General features: G+C 40.0%; 1 protein-coding gene and 1 long non-coding RNA gene across 2 annotated transcripts; both read right to left on the bottom strand.

Annotated features, from left to right (window-relative positions):
- Nucleotides 1–9,075: 9,075 nt before the first annotated feature.
- On the bottom strand, nt 9,076–9,672 carry LOC139192719 (uncharacterized). Its single transcript, XR_011577064.1, has 3 exons — nt 9,553–9,672; nt 9,396–9,460; nt 9,076–9,221 (listed from the first exon to the last, which is right to left on the bottom strand). It is a non-coding gene; the product is annotated as an uncharacterized lncRNA (long non-coding RNA).
- Nucleotides 9,673–10,781: 1,109 nt separating this feature from the next.
- On the bottom strand, nt 10,782–20,859 carry LOC103433850 (ATP-citrate synthase alpha chain protein 3). The gene is given in 7 exon segments (XM_029096436.2): nt 10,782–11,068; nt 19,511–19,627; nt 19,729–19,845; nt 20,004–20,105; nt 20,317–20,412; nt 20,527–20,608; nt 20,712–20,859. Coding segments are annotated over 7 exon segments (615 nt in total). The 5' UTR covers nt 20,759–20,859; the 3' UTR covers nt 10,782–11,014.
- Between the last annotated feature and the right edge of the window lie 981 nt (nt 20,860–21,840).

Raw genomic sequence — 21,840 nt, 5'->3', positions numbered from 1 at the left:
ATTCTACGAAACTAATTTCAACAATCAAACCGTCAAACTTGTTTGTATATGCTTCGAGATCGAATACGCAAAAAATCGCAAAAAACAAACATTCAGAGGTTGAGTAACGGGACAAAACTTTTCGAAGGCTATAAACAAAAAAATCATGATTTAACGGTAGTTTTAACTCCGATTTTGATAATTTTTTATAGCTACACTCTTTAAATCTATATGAATACAATGAACTAATTCGATTGTCAATTTAAAATATTTACACAAGTGGATACCACAAAATCTTATGTTATACTTAATGAAAGTACAAATAAATTCGAAGTGTTACTGAATCTATTATTTTGATGGGATACGCATTGAACGAAACTAGTTTCAACGATCCAACCGTCAAACTTGTTTGCATATGCTTCGAGATCGCATACGCCAAAAATCGCAAAAAACAAACATTCAGAGATTATGTAACGGGACAAACCTTTTCGAAGGCTATAAACGAAAAAATCATGATTTAACGGTAGTTTAAACTCCGATTTTGATAATTTTTTATATCTACTCTTTAAATCTATATGAATACAATAAACTAATTCGATCGTCAATTTAAAACATTTACACAAGTGGATACCACAAACGAAAAAGTCAATGCAAGAACCCAAAACGGATTTGCGCAACGCAATTATACATGCGTCGCGCAAAGTCTTCTGTTTTTTTTTTTTGGCCCTTTTGCTTATAAGTACAAAATAAATAAATGAAAATATACTTAGTAAATACATATACCATTGATTTTGATGGGAAACGTATTGTACGAAACTAGTTTGAACGATCCAACCGTCAAACTTGTTTGTATATGCTTCGAGATCGCATATGCCAAAAATTACAAAAAAAAAAATTCAAAGATATAGTAACGGGACAAAACTTTTCGACGGTTATAAACGAATAATCACGATTTAACGGTTATTTTAACTCCAATTTTGATGATTTTTACAGCTACTCTCTGTAACCCTATATGAATACAATGAACTAATTCGATCATCAATTTAAAACATTTACACAAGTGGGTACCGCTGCGTCGCGCAAAACGGATTTGCGCGATGCAATTATACCTGCGTCACGCAAAGTCTTCTGTATTTTTTTTTTTTGGCCCTTTTGCTTATAAGTACAAAATAAATAAATGAAAATATACTTAGTAAATACATATACCATTGATTTTGATGGGAAACGTATTGTACGAAACTAGTTTGAACGATCCAACCGTCAAACTTGTTTGTATATGCTTCGAGATCGCATATACCAAAAATCACAACAAAAAAAATCAGAGATTTAGTAACGGGACAAAACTTTTCGACGGTTATAAACTAAAAATCACGATTTAACGGTTATTTTAACTCTAATTTTGATGATTTTTTACAGCTACTCTCTGTAACCCTATATGAATATAATGAACTAATTCGATCATCAATTTAAAACATTTACACAAGTGGATACCACAAAAGAAAAAGGCAATGCAAAAACCCCAAAAAAAAAAATGAAGACTTTGCGCGACGAAGGTAATTTTGGCCCTTGTGCTTATAAGTTATAAGTACAAAATAAATAAATGAAAATATACTTAGTAAATACGTATACCATTGATTTTGATGAGAAACGCATTGTACGAAACTAGTTTGAACGATCCAACCGTCAAACTTGTTTGTATATGCTTCGAAATCGCATACGTCAAAAATCACAAAAAAAAACCATTTATAGATCAAGTAACGGGACAAAACTTTTCGACGGTTATAAACGAAAAATCACAATTTAACGGTTCTATTAACTCCGATTTTGATGATTTTTTACAGCTACACTCCTTGACCCTATATGAATACAACGAACTGATTCGATCGTCAATTAAAAATATTTACACAAGTGGATACCACAAATTCTTATGTTATAGTTGATGAAAGTATTAATAAATTCCAAGTGTTAGTAAATCTATTGTTTTCATGGGAAACGCATTGTACGAAGCTAGTTTGAACGATCCAACCATCAAACTTGTTTGTATATGCTTCGAGATCGCATACACCAAAAATCGCAAAAAAAATAAAATTCAAAGATCAAGTAACGGCACAAAACTTTTCGATGGTTATAAACGAAAAATCACGATTTAACGGTTATTTTAACTCCGATTTTGATGATTTTTTTACAACTACACTCTTTAACCTTATATGAATACAATGAACTAATTTGATCATCAATTTAAAACATTTACACATGTGGATACCACAAAAGAAAAAGGCAATGCAAGAACCAAAAAAAAAAAAAAAACTTTGCACGACGAAGGTACTTCTGCGCGACGTAGGAACTTTTGCGTCGCGCAAAGCTGTTTTGCACGACACAAAGGCAGTTTGCGCAACGTTTTGTATTTTCCGTCGCGCAAAGTATTTTTGCGCGACAAAATTTTCTCCGTCGCGCAAACATGTTGTGGCCTTGAAAAAGGTCATTATACCTAGGGCTGGGCACGGGCCGGGGCGAGCCGGGCCAAACCTAAGTTTGTAGGAACCGGAGCTTAAACGAAACGGGCCGGGATGGGGCGTGGATTGGATTTTCTTGTATAGGAACCGGACATTACCCGGCCCGGTTAAAACGGGCCGGTTCGGGCGGGTCCACGGGTACCCATTTTTTCTTTTAGCCATAGAAGGGACGACCTCGTTGAGGTCGTCTTCCCCACCACATACGAGAACAAGCAGCACAGCTGCAATAAATGAAAGCCCAGATGCAAAAACAACAAATCAAACCCCTTTAATCATGCACACAGACAAAACCAACCACCAAACAATGATCAAAACATCAAAATTGAAAAGAAACAACAATCAACATATAAACAGGAAAAAAAAAAACAGAACAGAACCCAGAACTCGCAAGGATGATACTGTCCTCGATAGTGGTGGTGGGTGGTGGTTGTCGCGCCGGCGATAGTGGTGGTGGGTGGTGGTTGTCGCGTCATCTTCGTCGATCTGGAGCCCACCATCATCGACGAGCTCGCTATCGTCATCGCGCCATCATCGTCCATCTTCTATCTCTACTATCCTTCAGGTCCCTCGGAGCATCTCCGATCTGGATTCTGGAGGACTCTGACAGAACGAATCAGACAAATTGAGAGAGAAATGGATCAATTGCCGTCGGATTCAAGCATCGCCGACACCGCCTCAGTGTAAACCCTAGTTCTCAGGCCCACCTCGCGGTACCCTAGCTCATCGACGGCGAAGCCTCAGTGTAAACCCTAGATCGAGGTCCGTCTGATGATGATGGTGGCGGCGATAAAGGAGATTCAAGGAGATTTTGCATGTTGGAAGGTTGAAGGAGATTCAAGGAGGAGAGATCGAGGGAGGAGAGATCGAGAGAATGGAAAGTTGAGGAAGTGAGTCTGAGAATGAGAGTCTTGGGAGTCTCGGACAAGAATAAGAGAGAGAGAGAGAGAGAGAGAGGGTGAAATCAATGGTAGGAAATCAACGTAGGAAATCAAGGTAGGAAATCAAGGTAGGAATCAACGATCCGGGCCGGGGGCCCGTATTTTCCCATTTCTGTACCCGCCCCGCCCCGTTATTTACCTGTACCCGCCCCGCCCCGCCCCATTTTGAATTTACAATATCTGTACCCGCCCCGTACCCGCATTACCCGCCCCTACCCGCTGGTCCAGGACCCGTTTGCCCAGCCCTAATTATACCTTCTTGTTTTGGTACCAATATTTGATAATACTTGGTTGCAAGGGTTCCGAGATCAGTTACTGATGCACCACCATCTCAAATTACACGGTAAAATAAAAACAGTAAAAAATACAGGCACTGTCACTAATTTCTGATGAAAAATTAGCGGCACCTAATTGTAGTGAAATTGGTAGATAAGGAAAATAAGGAAAACGAGGCACCTAAACCTAAAATGCCTCTCAAATAATTGGTAGATATATGATGATGAATACCTCCATACGTCCCTTTCTTTCATCATTTTATAAAATCTCAGCATATGAATTTCTTGGAAGAGAAGCAAGTATATGGACTACTTCAAAAAACTTAAGAGTTAAGTAACACATACAAAATATCATAATTATTAACCCCAAAGAAATGCAACCACAGGGTGGGTGGAAGCAAATTTAACAGTGCATGATAACATGGTTTAGCTGACTAGCTACACTATTTGAGAATTTCCATGGACGGTGACCTCGGCCTCCACCAAGCAAGTATCCTTTACAAAATCGCCCTTGCCGGCCTTACAGAAAGTGTCCAGTGCAATGAAGTGAGACCAACCCCAACTCGGACTCGAGGCATCAAACCATTGATTAGTAGCTACAAGAAGATAATAGAATTATTTCACTTACACACACACACACACACACACAAAATGTATACCTTCATGAATAAGAGCGCATTGTATATATATATTAGAACGTGCGCGTCCAATCTAATACCAATCAATTAGCAATAGCATGCAGAGACTTGAGATTATTTAAAATATTTAGGCAAAGCTTCCTTTTTCAATGTGGAATATCTAAACGTAGTTAATTATATATCCACGGCAATAGTTCAACCTTTATTTACGTGTAGTACCTTTTTGACAATGATTAGTCTTGCGATTCATTCGATAGACAATGCGCAGGGAAATCTCCACACACGTTTTCGAACAAGGAGGGAGGGTTTCTGGATCAGCCAATGCTAAGAAAAGAGAAATATGAGTACCTTTTCCGTTCGAGTCTCCCTTAGGATGGAGCACGATCTTCCTGTAACCACAAATAGTACGTGAAATATAAGGACAATGCCTCATTTATAAGTTGATTTGATCTTCAAGAGCAATGCTTCATTTTGGGCACTTAATCTGCTAGACTATATTTCAAATTGCATAGTGAAATTGGCTAAAACAAAAATTATTGATGTTGGTGATGGCCCATGCTTGGTCATGTTGGTGGAGCAATACTTTAATACTAAAAACAATTTATCCTTGGAAAATTGAGTCCCACATCATACAGTATTACAAAATAATATACAGTTTATAAGTGGGAGGTTCACGACTAATGTCATTGGGATAATTTGATAAATGTCACATCTAATAATAGGTAGTTAAGTTGTGGACAATATCAGTGATGTTGGTGGGTGAGTGGTGGTGATGTTGGGTCAAAAAGGTTGACCATGCTGGGCACAAGGGTATTAAACGAATGACTAAGCCTTCGAAATGTGAGTTGGCTCTAGTGAATGAATAATGAATGGGCTCTTGAAAATATGTGTGAGCTCAAACATAATGAAATTGACCAGTTTTTATGTGATAATTGGTTTCCAGTGTGAAACTGTGTGGATCTCTCGTGATGAGACGTGTTAGAAAATATAGTCCGATGCTGGAAATATAACAAAATAATATACATTTTATATATGTAACAAACAATAAACAGTTTATATGCTGGAGATCCCTACTAGTATTATAATTGTGTTGGCTATTGCCATTCTAGGCCTAATTAATTTCTTTCCAATTTTCATGCAGTTAAGTTAGATAGATGTACGTACCATTTCTTGTTTCCAACAGTGAATGGTTCTGAGTCAAGTTTGGCATCTAACTTTGAAAAGTTCTCAACGTTCCAAACATGTTGTACGTAAAAGAATAATAGCTCATTGATAGAAACTCTGCCTTGGCTGCTCTTTTTTCTTTACAAACGAAGACCTCAGCTCCAACCACGCAGTCGTCATTTACCAGATAGCCATTGGAAGCATCAGTAAATTCTTTCAGTGAGATGAGTTTATCAATACCGGCATCAAGCATCGCCCCATGAAAGCACTTTTGCTTTATATTAGGATCTAAATGCACCAAGAAAATAAATATTAATAAGAAAGACCATAAAAATGATGAGTAATGTCCAAAAGCACATGAAGGAAATTGAGATTCTCTCGTGTGTGATCATTCAAGAATAACACGTTGGGGACATATATTGGGTGACGTGGGAGCATGTGTTGGGCTCAACACGTTGGTACATTTGTTCTGATATATTATGAATGAAGTTGATATTTTACCATAAAATCAATTAGCAATATGTATGAGGATAACCCAATTCCCTAAAGCTATGTTAGGGTGAGGGGTTTTAATTCAAGTCTACAAATGTTACTTAGAGGGGATAAGGAATGTCTTATATGAGTTGAACTAATTAAAGCATGTGAGAGGAATTTGAAACTAAAACCTTCTAAGTAAGTAATGATTTGCAAATCCCTCTCACATACCATTGTAATACTCATGGAAAACATTTATAATAGCTCTATCTATATTTTATGGTTCATTCCTGACTAACTTGGACTTAATCCCTTAAAATTTAGAAGACCCTCATTCAATAAGCATATACAAAGACCCTCAGCTTCTCGACGTGACCTCATCAACACATATTAACCGGTCTCTTATCTGCTGGATGCATGCATGAGAAATAGAATACACACACACACACATACACACATACACACATTACACACATATATACCTTGGAGAACCAAGTACGATCCCTTATTCTGATCAAGCAAAAACACTCTCAAATCAACATATACTTCCCAACCAGCCGGAAGTGATTTTACTCCAGCCATTTCCAAGTAGACAGAGATGAAGTCTTTCACATTCTTCTTCTTGTTTCCATTTGGGTAGAGCGCCAGTTTCCTGTGAGTATGTAGATATACATAATAGGCCAGAATTATTGCATGTTGAACATAGAAGAAGAAACCTACCATCAACTCAAATGCATTATGTGTGTGTGTGTTTGTTAGTTTATTCACAAGGTATCACTGGTGCATTATTCGTGGTTTCCTGATGGTATTAGAACGTCTAACCCAAAACTAGATAGTGATGATTGGAGAAATAAAATTTTATGCGTACGAGGATTACAACACAAGTCACATATCCCACATCGACCGTATCTCTAAGAAAAGAAGAGTTTGCTATGAATCTGTGGATCTATTTGTTAGTGAACATTGGTAACAAGGCCACAACTCTATAGAAGTGCTTTTACTATGGACCTGTAGAAATTTTTACTATAAATTCATGTGCTTATCTAGTAAGTATTTTTTAAGACTCAAAAGCGCTTTAAAGTTTTGCAAAACATAGTCAAAAGCGCTTTATTATTAAAAAAAAACTTTTAGCCATTCCAAAAAAAATTCAAACACATCCTTAATCAGCAGATATGAGAATGGGGATTACCATTTGTATCCTTCAGCTTCAAATTCCGTTGATTGATGTACATGTGTTGAATGTTTCTTTAGCACTGAAAACGACTTTATTTTTTTTAATGTAATGAGCTGGAGGTGAATCTGAATATGATCTGGAAACCCCTGCAACAAAATAATATGCATAGAAACACAAGAATAACGTAAATATACTGATATATATGTGTATATATATATATATATATATATATATGCAAGGAAACACAAGAATAACGTAAATATACTGATATATATATATATATATGTATATATGCACACAGATATGCAGAGAGAATCTTACCATGGTTCAAACTGTGGGTGATAAAATTGAACAAATCCATTTTTTAATCGTAGATAATCCGGTGCAAGTAGCAAAATTGACTATTGAATTAATTTTTGTACAAAGTTTATAATATATATATATATATATATAGGGTTAAACGTAACCCAACTGTAGCAGGAATCCTAAAATACTTACAATTCTAAAATACTTGATATACAAGGAAACCGTAATTAAGGAGTAGAATCCCAAGATGATGATTCTACCATAACAAAAAAAAAAAAAAAGGGAGTGTTTATCTGTTTCTCAAGGAAAAGGTTTTATACCATACTCCAACGTCCTTTGATGTCAAATATTGTATCCGGTCAAGAAAAAAACCGAAAAAACGGAGATTAAGAGAATGATCAAGTTATAAGTGTGGTGCTATTTATATACACTATCAGTACGTAGTAGGTCAAACGTTCTTTTGGTTTCTTCCGCTGGCTAGTTGATATGATTCCTGGTTTTGTTAGGCATTTGATTATGAATTTGAAGACATTCGTTTTCTGAGGATCCCCATCTTTTAAGAAATGTGGACTACTTATGGGTCATACTTCTTTTCTTTTTTATTAATTATCAATCCAAAACCATTTATCCATTTAGTGTAATAGTACAAGTTGTTATTTCTCACTTTAAGGTCTTAAGTTCAAATCTCATTGAAGACATTTTGAAATCATTTTTTCTATGGCGTCGAAAAAGTTCGTTGGCCGGTCACCAAAAAAGTTGGTGGCCTGTCACTGGAAATTTTCGGCCGCTAGAAAATATCGACGAAAAGTTTAACTAATGGCAGAAGAAAAAAAAAAGATCAATAACCCAAAAAGTCATCGAAAAGTTGACCAGCATACCAAAAAAGTCACCGAAAATTTGGTTGTGCGGCTGAAAAAATTAGCCTGAAAGTTGGCCGGCCGGCCACTGCTAACCCAAAAAGTTAGTGGGTTTGAGGGGTAATCATGTAATTATATAGTGATATTCATAAAATAATTTTGGTTGACATTTTCATTAGTACCTAAACTAAAAATATGATATTTTTCCTAAATTGTTTTCTTAAAAATGGTATTGAAACAAGAAAGCCCAAAAAAATAGTGTCCAAGTTGTAAGGAAATAAAGAAACTTATTTATTTCAATCACAACTAATGATAGGATTAATGGCATGTTTAATGTCTTGGTATGAGTATGGGATGGAATAAGATAAGGAATGTTGATGAGAAAGAATGGGAATGGGATAAACACCCACCACCCCATGATTATCCCATACCTTAATTTTTCAGGTATGTCGTACCAAAATCAACAAGAGATCCACTTATTTATTTATTCCCCATGTTAGTAAGTGCATGGTCACTTAGTATTACGATGTGATATTCCTCTTCACTTATAAGTGAGAGATTTTAGGTTTAATTCTCGCCAAAAGCAAATTTGAACCGCATAAACTCTTTCCTTCCAATTCCACTCCTCTTTGTAAAACATGTGAGAATGATACTCATTCCTTACAAGTGAACCATAGCCTGATACATGTTTAATCACACCATAGCCTGCGAAAAGTGTCAACTTTACGACTATAATCGGACTAGTGAGGGTTACTACGACGCTTGACGTCTGGAATCAGACTAGTAAACATTCCTCATATCCAGCAGAATCAAAAAGCCCCGGCTATGACTAGAATCCTTCGGACTTTGGCCTTGTGAACCCAAGATTGATTAGCTTCTGAACCAACAATTTTCAGCATCTACCTGAAATCACAAGAACAAGGGGCAAATGATTCGGTGAAAATAGCTAACAAAACGTGCAAACACAGACGAATCCATTCCTGCACATATGCAAACGACAAAGAAACAGACAACTGATAGTCTCGTGTTCATGTGTGTATTGTTTCTCTATGTGTTCGAGACAGAGAGGGTACAAACCTCAAGCATGGGACTATTCTTCAGAATGTTGCAAGCCAGAATTATGTTCAGTCTAGTCTTTAACACTGAAAATAACCGCATGTCAGACCATGGAGTAGGCGGGGAAAAAAAAGACGATGACAAACCCAAATTATCCAAACAAAAATTGATAACCTACCTAATCTTCAAGCAATGCCTGACCCTGTATTATCAAAAGCCCCATCGAGTATGGACGTAACACCCACTGTACTGTTCAGTAATCCATCAACAGTAACGATTACAGTCAAATAAATTTAATCCCAAGCAGCACAAAGAGGTCCGAATTCACAAGTGTAAAGAGAGATTCATTTTGGAAGAACCTTAAGTCTTTAACACCAAATTACCAACTTACAGGTCTCATAGGTGCTGCTGCATACAAATTACTAATGCCCAAATTTTGCAGAGTTGCAACCAATCCATGCATATATCTACACTCATAATAATCAGAAATTTTTACCCAATTCAGATTTTGTTCAAAGTTTCAAACTTCTAAGAATTAATTAACAACAGATGCAACCAATCCATGCATATATCTACATTTTTCTAAGCAGAATGAAAGATCCAATTTTTGCAGAGTTGCAAATCATTCCATGCTTACACTCACAATAATGAAAAGAAAAAACTACCCAATTCAGACTTTGACCAAAGTTTTATACTTGCCCGCAAATAATGCCTAGATTTTCCAAGAAAAAAAACAATTACCCCAATTTTGCAGGGTTGCAATCAATCCATTGCTCACGGAAACGAGCAGTGTGAGACAGAGAAAGTCACAAGGCGATTATAGACAAGTGGGTTTTTCACTTTTTACATTTAGGGTAAAAGTGGTTAATCCTCATATTTTATATATATTTGCCAGGAAAAACTTGTAATGCAACTTCGTCATTTGATTCTTTATTTTTATTTATCCAACACAAGGGTGAGAGATGAAAAGTAGTGTATAAAAGAAAAATAAGGATGTGAAAATTAATTTCGTAAAGTAATAAACATGAAAAAGTCAAAACACATTCATTTAAAATTGAATGATGACATTTCAAAAAACGTTTGATTCTCTAATTTCTATTGAACAAAAACAAATCATAAACTCGAACATCTTAGATTCAAATTAATAAACACATGGATCCTGGATTTTCTCTTAGCCCAATCCACCCCCTCCCCTCATAGTAGACTATCGCCCTCCCCTTACATGTAGGATATTGTTGTTTAAAAATAAAAATTACTCACTTCCTCATTCTCTAAAGATATGTAAAATTTTTGTGATACATATTTTCTTTTGCTTATTACCTCTTACTTGTTTAAACTTGAAATACTCAAGGGGGCAGAAAACGGAAGGAAAGGAAGGAATACAACCATTTACTTTCAAAACAACACAATGCAACCATTTCCTTTCAAAACAAGAACACACTTACCATGGTTCATCACAATAAGTCACAATAGTTGAAAAGATTGGAAAACTGAAGAAATTATGCGCTCTCATCTTGCCAAGACAAACTCACAATTCATACTTTTTGCCTTTTTGGCCAAATCATAAACACACTTCGAGGCTTGAAAACTCATACAAAGAGCCGCGAATAAGAAACTCTTAAGCTTCATCCACGATGCACTCAATTGCTTGCTTGTTTGCACATTCCGGTCATTGCTGCCTTAGGGCCATAAACCTGCATTGAGAAACGACGTCAGGCTTGCAGCCCGTAGCTTATAATCTATTTGTGTTTTAGTTCACCCTTTTAAAGTTCTTCAAGAATAAGGCTTGTTAACAACTGATATCAAGTGTCAACAACAACAACAACAACAAAGCCTTTTCTCACTAAGTGGGGTCGGCTATATGAATCTTAGAACGCCATTGCGCTCGGTTTTGTGTCATGTCCTCCGTTAGATCCAAGTACTCTAAGTCTTTTCTTAGAGTCTCTTCCAAAGTTTTCCTAGGTCTTCCTCTACCCCTTCGGCCCTGAACCTCTGTCCCTTAGTCACATCTTCGAACCGGAGCGTCAGTCGGCCTTCTTTGCACATGTCCAAATCACCGGAGCCGATTTTCTCTCATCTTTCCTACAATTTCGGCTACTCCTACTTTACCTCGGATATCCTCATTCCCAATCTTATCCTTTCTCGTGTGCCCACACATCCCACGAAGCATCCTCATCTCCGCTACACCCATTTTGTGTACGTGTTGATGCTTCACCGCCCAACATTCTGTGCCATACAACATCGCTGGCCTTATTGCCGTCCTATAACATTTTCCCTTGAGCTTCAGTGGCCTACGACGGTCACACAACACGCCAGATGCATTCTTACACTTCATCCATCCAGCTCGTATTCTATGGTTGAGATCTCCATCTAATTCTCCGTTCTCTTGCAAGATAGATCCTAGGTAGCGAAAACAGTCGCTTTTTGTGATCTTCGCTAGATTGCTCCGGTCATTAGTGTGGATAAGTATATAAATGGATAGAGATAGGAAAGCAAACACAAGATGTACGTGGTTCACCCAGATTGGCTACGTCCACGGAATAGAAGAGTTCTCATTAATTGTGAAGGGTTTACACAAGTACATAGGTTCAAGCTCTCCTTTAGTGAGTACAAGTGAATGATTTAGTACAAATGACATTAGGAAATATTGTGGGAGAATGATCTCGTAATCACGAAACTTCTAAGTATCGGAGTGTGGTGTCGTCTTGACTTGCCTTATCTGTCTCATAGGTAGATGTGGCATCTTCTCTGGAAGTACTCTTCCTCCATCCAGGGGTGGTATCTTTAACTGGTGGAGATGCACAAGGTAATGTATCAATTTCACTTGAAGCTTACTTGTAGTTTCAGGCTTGGTCAAGCGCGATACAAACCATGTAGTAGGAGTCCCCCAAGTCGCCGAGCTAGGGGGTCTGCTGAAAGAGGTGACAGACAAGGTAAGCAATCAGAGCTCCGACTGATTGTTCACCTTCTCCCCATCTTGCAGCAGCATGAAGGATAAAGAGAAGAAAAATGAGAAGAGATGATATGAGATACTTTTGCTTTTGAAGAAGTAACTTTCCACAGGCTTATTCTTGAACTGAGCTGGAGGGTTTTCTGGTTTCCTCCAGAGTATAAGGCCGACTGAAGAATTTGAGGGTCAAAACAAGTCCATCAAATCTAGAGTACGTTCCGCCCTGCTGATATGGGATACTTTTGCTTTTGACAGAGTAATGGATGTATCGGCACGTGTGCTGTTACGCTTGTCTCCACATGCTTCCTTGTATCCTTCGCACTTGCCCTATCTGTTCCTCAAGCAGATGCGGAATCTTCCCTGGAAACATAAGATGTTGAACATGAGTACTCGAGAGCAATGCCAGGTAAGTAATCAGGTAAGGGGTTCCAGGCAGTCAGTTCTTGGCTGGAAGCTTGATTCCAAGTGCTGACTGATTGCTCTCTTTCTCCTTGTCTTGCAGGTAAAAACAAGGCCAAAGGAAAAGACAGGGAAAAAGCATGATATGGGATACTCTTGCTTTTAACCCTGATGATATGAGATATTCTTGCTCTAGTATAGCTTGTTTGCAGAGGTATTATCGGGGGGAAAGAAAGCTGAATATTTCGAAAGGCTTCGTTGGGAGTGCCCTCTCAGATATGATGAAGGGTTGAGCATTTTTGCAGGTCTGCCTGTCCGTTGGGGATGGAGGTCGACATATATAGGAGTCTCCCTAACAACAAGTAGTAATGCTATTCCTTTACCCTGTTTGGTCATAGCACGGTAGTGGGAGCTGCCAGTTTCACATGTTTTAACTCTGTCAGAGCACTTTGAAAAAGTGGTCTGTGGTATCTGGCTCTCGAGATTCGGAGAACGATGCCTCATCGATTTTTGAGAAAGCAATCATGTTGGGGGTCTGACTCTCGAGATTCGGAGAGCAGTGTCTCTTCGATTTTGAGGAAGTAATCATGTTGGGAGTCTGGCTCTCGAGATTCGAAGGGCGGTGCCTCTTCGATTTTGGAGCAAGCAATCTTGTTGGGAGTGTTGTCTCGAATGTGAGTAAAGGTTGGGCATGTTTGCTAGTCTACCTTGCCACGAAGCACAAAGGTTGACACACAGGGACTTTCCAATTATCCAGCAATGGTACTGTTCCTTTACCCTCTCTTCGATTTTGAGAAAGTAGTCATGTTGGGAGTCTGGCTCTCGAGATTCGGAGGACGGTGCCTCTTCGATTTTGGAGCAAGCAATCTTGTTGGGAGTGTTTTCTCGAATGTGAGTAAAGGTTGGGCATGTTTGCTAGTCTACCTTGCCACGAAGCACAGAGGTTGACACACAGGGACTTTCCAATTATCCAGCAGTGGTACTGTTCCTTTACCCTTATGGGTAATAATATGGTAGCTAGACCTTCAAAATTTATGTGTCTAAACTTTGTTAGTGCTGTTTCTTTGCTATTCTTTTACCTTTCTTGGTCAGAGCGATGTAGTGGGAGCTGCAAGCTTCACGTGCTCAACTTTGGCAGAGAACTTTGGCAAAGTTATATGTGGTACCCATGAGCTATTGTTGCGTGTGGGAAGTGGGTGATTGAACAGTAAGATTCATGTGCTTTCTACTTCACCAGAAGTCTTCGACAGAATGCCCATAATTTCTGCAAAGCTGAGTGTGCGTGTGACAGGTGCTGACAAGGCTAGAAAAGTAGGTGCCTCTTCGATTTCTGAGATTGGCCCTCGTGGTCTCTGAGCAGCCCAGCTTTTGAGAAAGCGAGCATCTCTTCGATTGATTCGGAGAACGATGCGTCATCGATTTTTGAGAAAGCAATCATGCTGGGGGTCTGGCTCTCGAAGATTCGGGGAGCAGTGTCTCTTCGATTTTTGAGAAAGTAATCATGTTGGGAGTCTGGCTCTCGAGATTCGGAGGGCGGTGCCTCTTCGATTTTGGAGCAAGCAATCTTGTTGGGAGTGTTTTCTCGAATGTGAGTAAAGGTTGGGCATGTTTGCTAGTCTACCTTGCCACGAAGCTTCTCTTCGATTTTTAAGAAAGTAGTCATGTTGGGAGTCTGGCTCTCGAGATTCGGAGGACGGTGCCTCTTCGATTTTGGAGCAAGCAATCTTGTTGGGAGTGTTTTCTCGAATGTGAGTAAAGGTTGGGCATGTTTGCTAGTCTACCTTGCCACGAAGCACAGAGGTTGACACACAGGGACTTTCCAATTATCCAGCAGTGGTACTGTTCCTTTACCCTTGTGGGTAATAATATGGTAGCTAGACCTTCAAAATTTATGGGTTTAAACTTTGTTAGTGCTGTTTATTTGCTATTCTTTTACCCTTCTTGGTCAGAGCGATGTAGTGGGAGCTGCAAGCTTCACGTGCTCAACTTTGGCAGAGAACTTTGGCAAAGTTTTCTGTGGTACCCATGAGCTATTTTTGCGTGTGGCAAGTGGGTGATTGAACAGTAAGATTCATGTGTTTTCTACTTCCCCAGAAGTCTTCGATAGAATGCCCATAATTTCCGCAAAGCTGAGTGTGCGTGTGACAGGTGCTGACAAGGCTGGAAAAGTAGGTGCCTCTTCGATTTCTGAGATCGGCCCTCGTGGTCTCTGGGGAGCCCAGCTTTTGAGAAAGCGAGCGCCTCTTCGATTTCTGAGATCGGCCTTTGTGGTCTTTGAGCAGCCCAACTTTTGAGAAAGCAAACGCCTCTTCGATTTCTGAGATCAACCCTCGTGATCTCTAAGCAGCCCAGCTTTTGAGAAAGCAAACGCCTCTTCGATTTCTGAGCAGGCGCTTCTTCGATTTCTGAAGCTCCGTCGAGTGCAGATTTTTATAGGGGCTGGCATTAAGTTCCAAAGCACACTTGAATCTCCACCAGTAGAAGCTTCATTCTTGCACTTCTAAGATCTTGATTTGTCCGACCTCTTCTCTCTTCAACACCTTTGAAAATGTCTGGCCCCTCCGACCGTCGTTTTGACTTGAACCTTGTTGAAGAAGCAGCCCCGCCTTCTCCAGACAACATATGGCGCCCATCCTTCGTCTCCCCTACTGGTCATCTTACCGTTGGGGATTCCGTGATGAAGAATGATATGACCGCTGCGGTGGTGGCCAGGAACCTTCTCACTCCCAAAGATAACAGACTACTTTCCAAACGGTCTGATGAGTTAGCTGTTAAGGATTCGCTGGCTCTCAGTGTTCAGTGTGCAGGTTCTGTGTCTAATATGGCCCAACGCCTATTTGCTCGAACCTGCCAAGTTGAATCATTGGCGGCTGAAGTGATGAGTCTCAAACAGGAGATTAGAGGGCTCAAGCATGAGAATAAACAGTTGCACCGGCTCGCACATGACTATGCTACAAACATGAAGAGGAAGCTTGACCAGATGAAGGAAACTGATGGTCAGGTTTTACTTGATCATCAGAGATTTGTGGGTTTGTTCCAAAGGCATTTATTGCCTTCGTCTTCTGGGGCTGTACCGCGTAATGAAGCTCCAAATGATCAACCTCTGATGCCTCCTCCTTCTAGGGTTCTGTCCAGTACTGAGGCTCCAAATGATCCCCCTCCGGTGCCTTCTCTTTCTGGGGCTCTACCTACTGCTGAGACTTCTCCTAAGCAACCTTTGTGAAGGCTCCCTCTTGTGTGTTTATTTTGACTCATGTATATGTACATATTTGTAGCTTATCGGGGATATCAATAAATAAGCTTTCCTTCATTTCAACGTATTGTGTTAAATACACCAAAGCCTTATTCGCTAAGTTCTTTGAATTTTCTTTTGTTGAAGCTTGTATGTTGAAGCTTTCTGAGTGGAGCATGTAGGTTGGGGTAGTGTTCCCTTAATTTTCCGAGTGAGGAAAACTTCTCGGTTGGAGACTTGGAAAATCCAAGTCACTGGGTGGGATCGGCTATATGAATCTTAGAACGCCATTGTGCTCGATCCTGTGTCATGTCCTTCGTTAGATCCAAGTACTCTAAGTCTTTTCTTAGAGTCTCTTCCAAAGTTTTCCTAGGTCTTCCTCTACCCCTTCGGCCCTGAACCTCTGTCCCATAGTCGCATCTTCTAATCGGAGCGTCAGTAGGCCTTCTTTGTACATGTCCAAACCACCGTAACCGATTTTCTCTCATCTTTCCTTCAATTTCGGCTACTCCTACTTTACCCCGGATATCCTCATTCCTAATCTTATCCTTTCTCGTGTGCCCACACATCCAACGAAGCATCCTCATCTCCGCTACACCCATTTTGTGTACGTGCTGATGTTTCACCGCCCAACATTCTGTGCCATACAGCATCGCCGGCCTTATTGCCGTCCTATAAAATTTTCCCTTGAGCTTCAGTGGCATACGACGGTCACATAACACGCCGGATGCACTCTTCCACTTCATCCATCCAGCTTGTATTCTATGGTTGAGATCTCCATCTAATTCTCCGTTCTTTTGCAAGATAGATCCTAGGTAACGAAAACGGTCGCTCTTTGGTATTTCTTGATCTCCGATCCTCACCCCTAACTCGTTTTGGCCTCCATTTGCACTGAACTTGCACTCCATATATTCTGTCTTTGATCGGCTTAGGCGAAGACCTTTAGATTCCAACACTTTTCTCCAAAGGTTAAGCTTTGCATTTACCCCTTCCTGAGTTTCATCTATCAACACTATATCGTCTGCGAAAAGCATACACCAAGGAATATCATCTTGAATATGTCCTGTTAACTCATCCATTACCAACGCAAAAAGGTAAGGACTTAAGGATGAGCCTTGATGTAATCCTACAGTTATGGGAAAGCTTTCGGTTTGTCCTTCATGAGTTCTTACGGCAGTCTTTGCTCCTTCATACATATCCTTTATAGCTTGGATATATGCTACTCGTACTCCTTTCTTCTCTAAAATCCTCCAAAGAATGTCTCTTGGGACCCTATCATACGCTTTTTCCAAATCTATAAAGACCATGTGTAAATCCTTCTTCCCATCTCTATATCTTTCCATCAATCTTCGTAAGAGATAGATTGCCTCCATGGTTGAGCGCCCTGGCATGAACCCGAATTGGTTGTCCGAAACCCGTGTCTCTTGCCTCAATCTATGCTCAATGACTCTCTCCCAGAGCTTCATTGTATGACTCATTAGCTTAATACCCCTATAGTTCATGCAATTTTGTACGTCGCCCTTATTCTTGTAGATAGGCACCAAAGTGCTCGTTCGCCATTCATTTGGCATCTTCTTCGTTTTCAAAATCCTATTGAAAAGGTCAGTGAGCCATGTTATACCTGTCTCTCCCAAAAGTTTCCACACTTCGATTGGTATATCGTCTGGGCCTATTGCTTTTTTATGCTTCATCTTCTTCAACGCTACAACCACTTCTTCCTTCCGGATTCGACGATAAAAAGAGTAGTTTCTACACTCTTCTGAGTTACTCAACTCCCCTAAAGAAGCACTCATTTCATGTCCTTCATTGAAAAGATTATGAAAATAACCTCTCCATCTGTCTTTAACCGCGTTCTCTGTAGCAAGAACCTTTCCATCCTCATCCTTGATGCACCTCACTTGGTTTAGGTCCCTTGTCTTCTTTTCCCTTGCTCTAGATAGTTTATAGATATCCAACTCTCCTTCTTTGGTATCTAGTCGTTTATACATATCGTCGTAAGCCGCTAACTTAGCTTCTCTGACAGCTTTCTTCGCCTCTTGCTTCGCTTTTCTATACCTTTCACCATTTTCATCGGTCCTCTCCTTGTATAAGGCTTTACAACATTCCTTCTTAGCCTTCACCTTTGTTTGTACCTCCTCATTCCACCACCAAGATTCCTTTTGGTGTGGGGCAAAGCCCTTGGACTCTCCTAATACCTCTTTTGCTACTTTTCGGATACAACTAGCCATGGAATCCCACATTTGGCTAGCTTCCCCCTCTCTATCCCACACACATTGGGTGATTACCTTCTCTTTGAAAATGGCTTGTTTTTCTTCTTTTAGATTCCACCATCTAGTCCTTGGGCACTTCCAAGTCTTGTTCTTTTGTCTTACTCTTTTGATATGTACATCCATCACCAACAAGCGATGTTGATTAGCCACGCTCTCTTCTGGTATAACTTTGCAATCCTTACAAGTTATACGATCCCATTTCCTCATTAGAAGAAAATCTATTTGTGTTTTTGACGACCCACTCTTGTAGGTGATCACATGTTCTTCTCTCTTCTTAAAGAAGGTGTTGGCTAAGAAGAGATCATATGCCATTGCAAAATCCAAGATAGCTTCCCCATCCTCGTTTCTCTCCCCAAAACCATGGCCACCATGAAAACCTCCATAGTTGCCTGTCTCCCTGCCCACGTGTCCATTTAAATCTCCTCCTATAAATAACTTCTCCGTCTGAGCAATTCCTTGCACCAAGTCTCCAAGATCTTCCCAAAATTTCTCCTTCGAACTCGTATCCAACCCTACTTGAGGTGCGTACGCACTAATCACATTGATAAGTTCTTGTCCTATTACAATCTTGATTGCCATGATTCTATCTCCTACCCTCTTGACATCTACAACATCTTGTACCAAGGTCTTGTCCACGATGATGCCAACACCGTTTCTCGTTCTATTTGTGCCCGAATACCAAAGTTTAAACCCTGAGTTTTCTAGATCCTTTGCCTTACTACCAACCCACTTAGTTTCTTGTAGGCACATAATATTTATCCTTCTCCTCACCATAACTTCCACTACTTCCATAGATTTTCCCGTTAAGGTTCCTATATTCCACGTTCCTAAACGCATTTTGCTCTCTTGAACTCTACCCTTCTGTCCTAGCTTCTTCACCCTCCCCCGTCTAATAGGATCAAAGTACTTCTTTTGTGTGTCCCGGGTAAAGTTGATAGGAGCATATGCTCCCAAACAACTTTGAGTGGAGTCGTTCGAAAAGAAGTTTCTATGGCCCCCTTGCTCATTTAACACTGCATCCGGGTGCGGATGGAGATACAGCGACCCTTGCTCACTTATCACTGTGCTCGGGCCACACAGCGCGCCACTTACGGGTGACGCCCTAGCTTTAGCGCGATTTTGTTCTGGATTCATTTTCATAAGGATTCGACGTGATCATGGAGTGCCGGCTGTCGACTACCTGACGCCCTCCCCCTCCTCCTTTATCCGGGCTTGGGACCGGCCATGTAAGACATAGGCGGAGTTAACTGATATCAAGTGTTAAAACCAGAAAATCATCGCATACCTCCAGAGGAACTCCGAGTTCTTCCCCCAAAGCACACATCTTTGCCAAACCAGTTTGATAATTTGGACCGCCCCTTCTCACAAATATATGCATTCTTGCCGCTTTTAGCTTGGATTCCTTTGATATCGCAAAAGAGAAACGATTTGAGCATACAAAACAAAATAAACCAACTAGGCCAATCTATCGTATATGATATGAATGTCAAAATGTGGTGATACCTTCTCCCTTAGGGCTCTAATAATTCCATGGAATGTAGCAGCTACGTCTCTGAAATTAGCTATACCACCTCCAATTATTAGAGCTCTTTTACGACCATCTGGATCAGCTGTTGCACACTGCAATATATGATAATTTTATTGGCAGTTAGTGTATGCTGCATGTAATGGTTGCAACTTGATTAGTCAGATGAAGTAAAAACGAGAAGATGTGTGTGTGTGTGTGTGTGAGCAAGAGAGAAAAAAGAGGTCTTCGTAAGATAAGAAAAGCTTCTTACATCCATCGCAACTCTTGCATATTGCAACACCTCTTCCTCATTTGGAGCTCCACTATACTCTGCATAATTTCCAAGTTCTAAAGCATAACCCAAATCTCCAACCTAATTCCCATAAAGATGCCAGAATATTACAACAGGCCATGGTATGAATTTAAAGGTACCCAACGTTCAAAGAAACAGAGGGGAGAAATAGCAATGGGTGCACATTCAATCAGAAACGATGAATTAAAGCAAAAAATGGAGACCCAAAATTTTGAAAGGGCTGCTACAGGGACAGTATAGCTATATCGTTGCAATACATCAGGCCACTCACAGTATCAGCGTAAATTACACTTGCACCCCCTCCAGGTACCATGGTCCAGATGCGTCATTTTGGGTTCAACACAGTGAATTTTAAGGACGCGCTTGTCTGCAATATATATGTTTAACTTTAGTTTGAACAATTCTTAAAAAGTGCTGATCCTTAAGTAAATTGAAATTTATCATAAATTTCTTTCCGCACAAGGAACGGTTAGGTTATTACCCTTTCATCCAGAGAATGAATAAACGTTTCTGTAGGACTTAAGACTCTGCCGAAAGGCAATGGAAACTCCACACTGCCCCATCTGAATAGTATTACAAATATCGTCAGAAGGAAAAATCAAACCAAAAGTAGTCAACTAGAAACAGGTAGAACTAAAGTATGGAAAATCTTCAAGAGAAATATACTTATTGAAGTTCTTGAAGGCAGCAGTGTCATCCAGCTCCCCCCTCATATCTACGGATAAGGTGTTGGTATATGGTCCAGCCCATGATCAATGTTCTAGATTATTCTAGTAAGCAAGAGATGAGGCTGGAGCTTGCTAGACAATTCTAGCATGTTATTAAGTTGATGGAAGAAGCTAGAGAGTACTAGCTTCCTTGGTTGCAAATGGAAAGATCTAGAAGCTACAAGTATGTGGCTAGTCTAGATTTTTCTATACTAGAGGTTTGAAGAAGGAACTAGAAACTAGTAGAATGCCAAGCCCTCATCTATAAATATGGGTGTGATGTAACCAATTGAGAACCAAGAGTGAGTAGCAAAGGATCAAGTCCAAAGCTAGAGTTCCACTCCAAGAGTGAGAGTGAGAGTGTTCCACTACACATTGTGTGAGTGAAGTTTAGAGTGATAGAAAGTGTGTATTATACTTTCTTGTATTCATCAAGCCTTGTCTTTGCCTTGGTAAGACTACTCTTGTTGTATTCATCTTTTTCATATAGTGAAGATTGATCCTTGTTTGGTGGACGTAGGCATAAATTGCCGAACCACATAAATTCTTGGTGTCCATTTTCTACTTTACCTTGTGCATTCTCTATCTTGTAGTACCGACATTCCTAACAAGTGGTATCAGAGCCCGGTTGGCTCGTACTGCGAGATGGAAGGAAGTGGCACTAGGATCAAACTCACCAACTCCAATTGGGTAACATGGAAGCCAAGGATGGAGGACATTCTCTATTGCAAGGATCTGCATGAGCCAATTGAAGGAGATGCCGCTAAGCCAGAGAGCATGTCCGATGCCGAGTGGAAGAAGATGAATCGCAAGGCTATTGGCACAATTAGACAATGGGTGGACGATAGTGTTTTTCACCATGTGTCTAATGAAACCAATGCTCGCGAGTTTTGGACAAAGCTTGAGTCCTTGTTCGAGAAGAAGACTCCAGCTAAGAAAGCCTTCTTGATCAAAGAGCTCATCAATGTGAAGTACAAGGATGGTTTAAGTGTAGCAGAACACTTGAACAATTTCCAGAATATCATCAACCAGTTGGCTACTATGAAAATGACGATCGAGGACGAGCTACAAGCGCTCTTGTTACTTGG

The sequence above is a fragment of the Malus domestica genome, chromosome 16 (assembly GCF_042453785.1).
Source record: "Malus domestica chromosome 16, GDT2T_hap1".
Lineage (NCBI taxonomy): Eukaryota > Viridiplantae > Streptophyta > Magnoliopsida > Rosales > Rosaceae > Malus > Malus domestica.
This window is presented reverse-complemented; position numbering and strand designations above follow the sequence as displayed.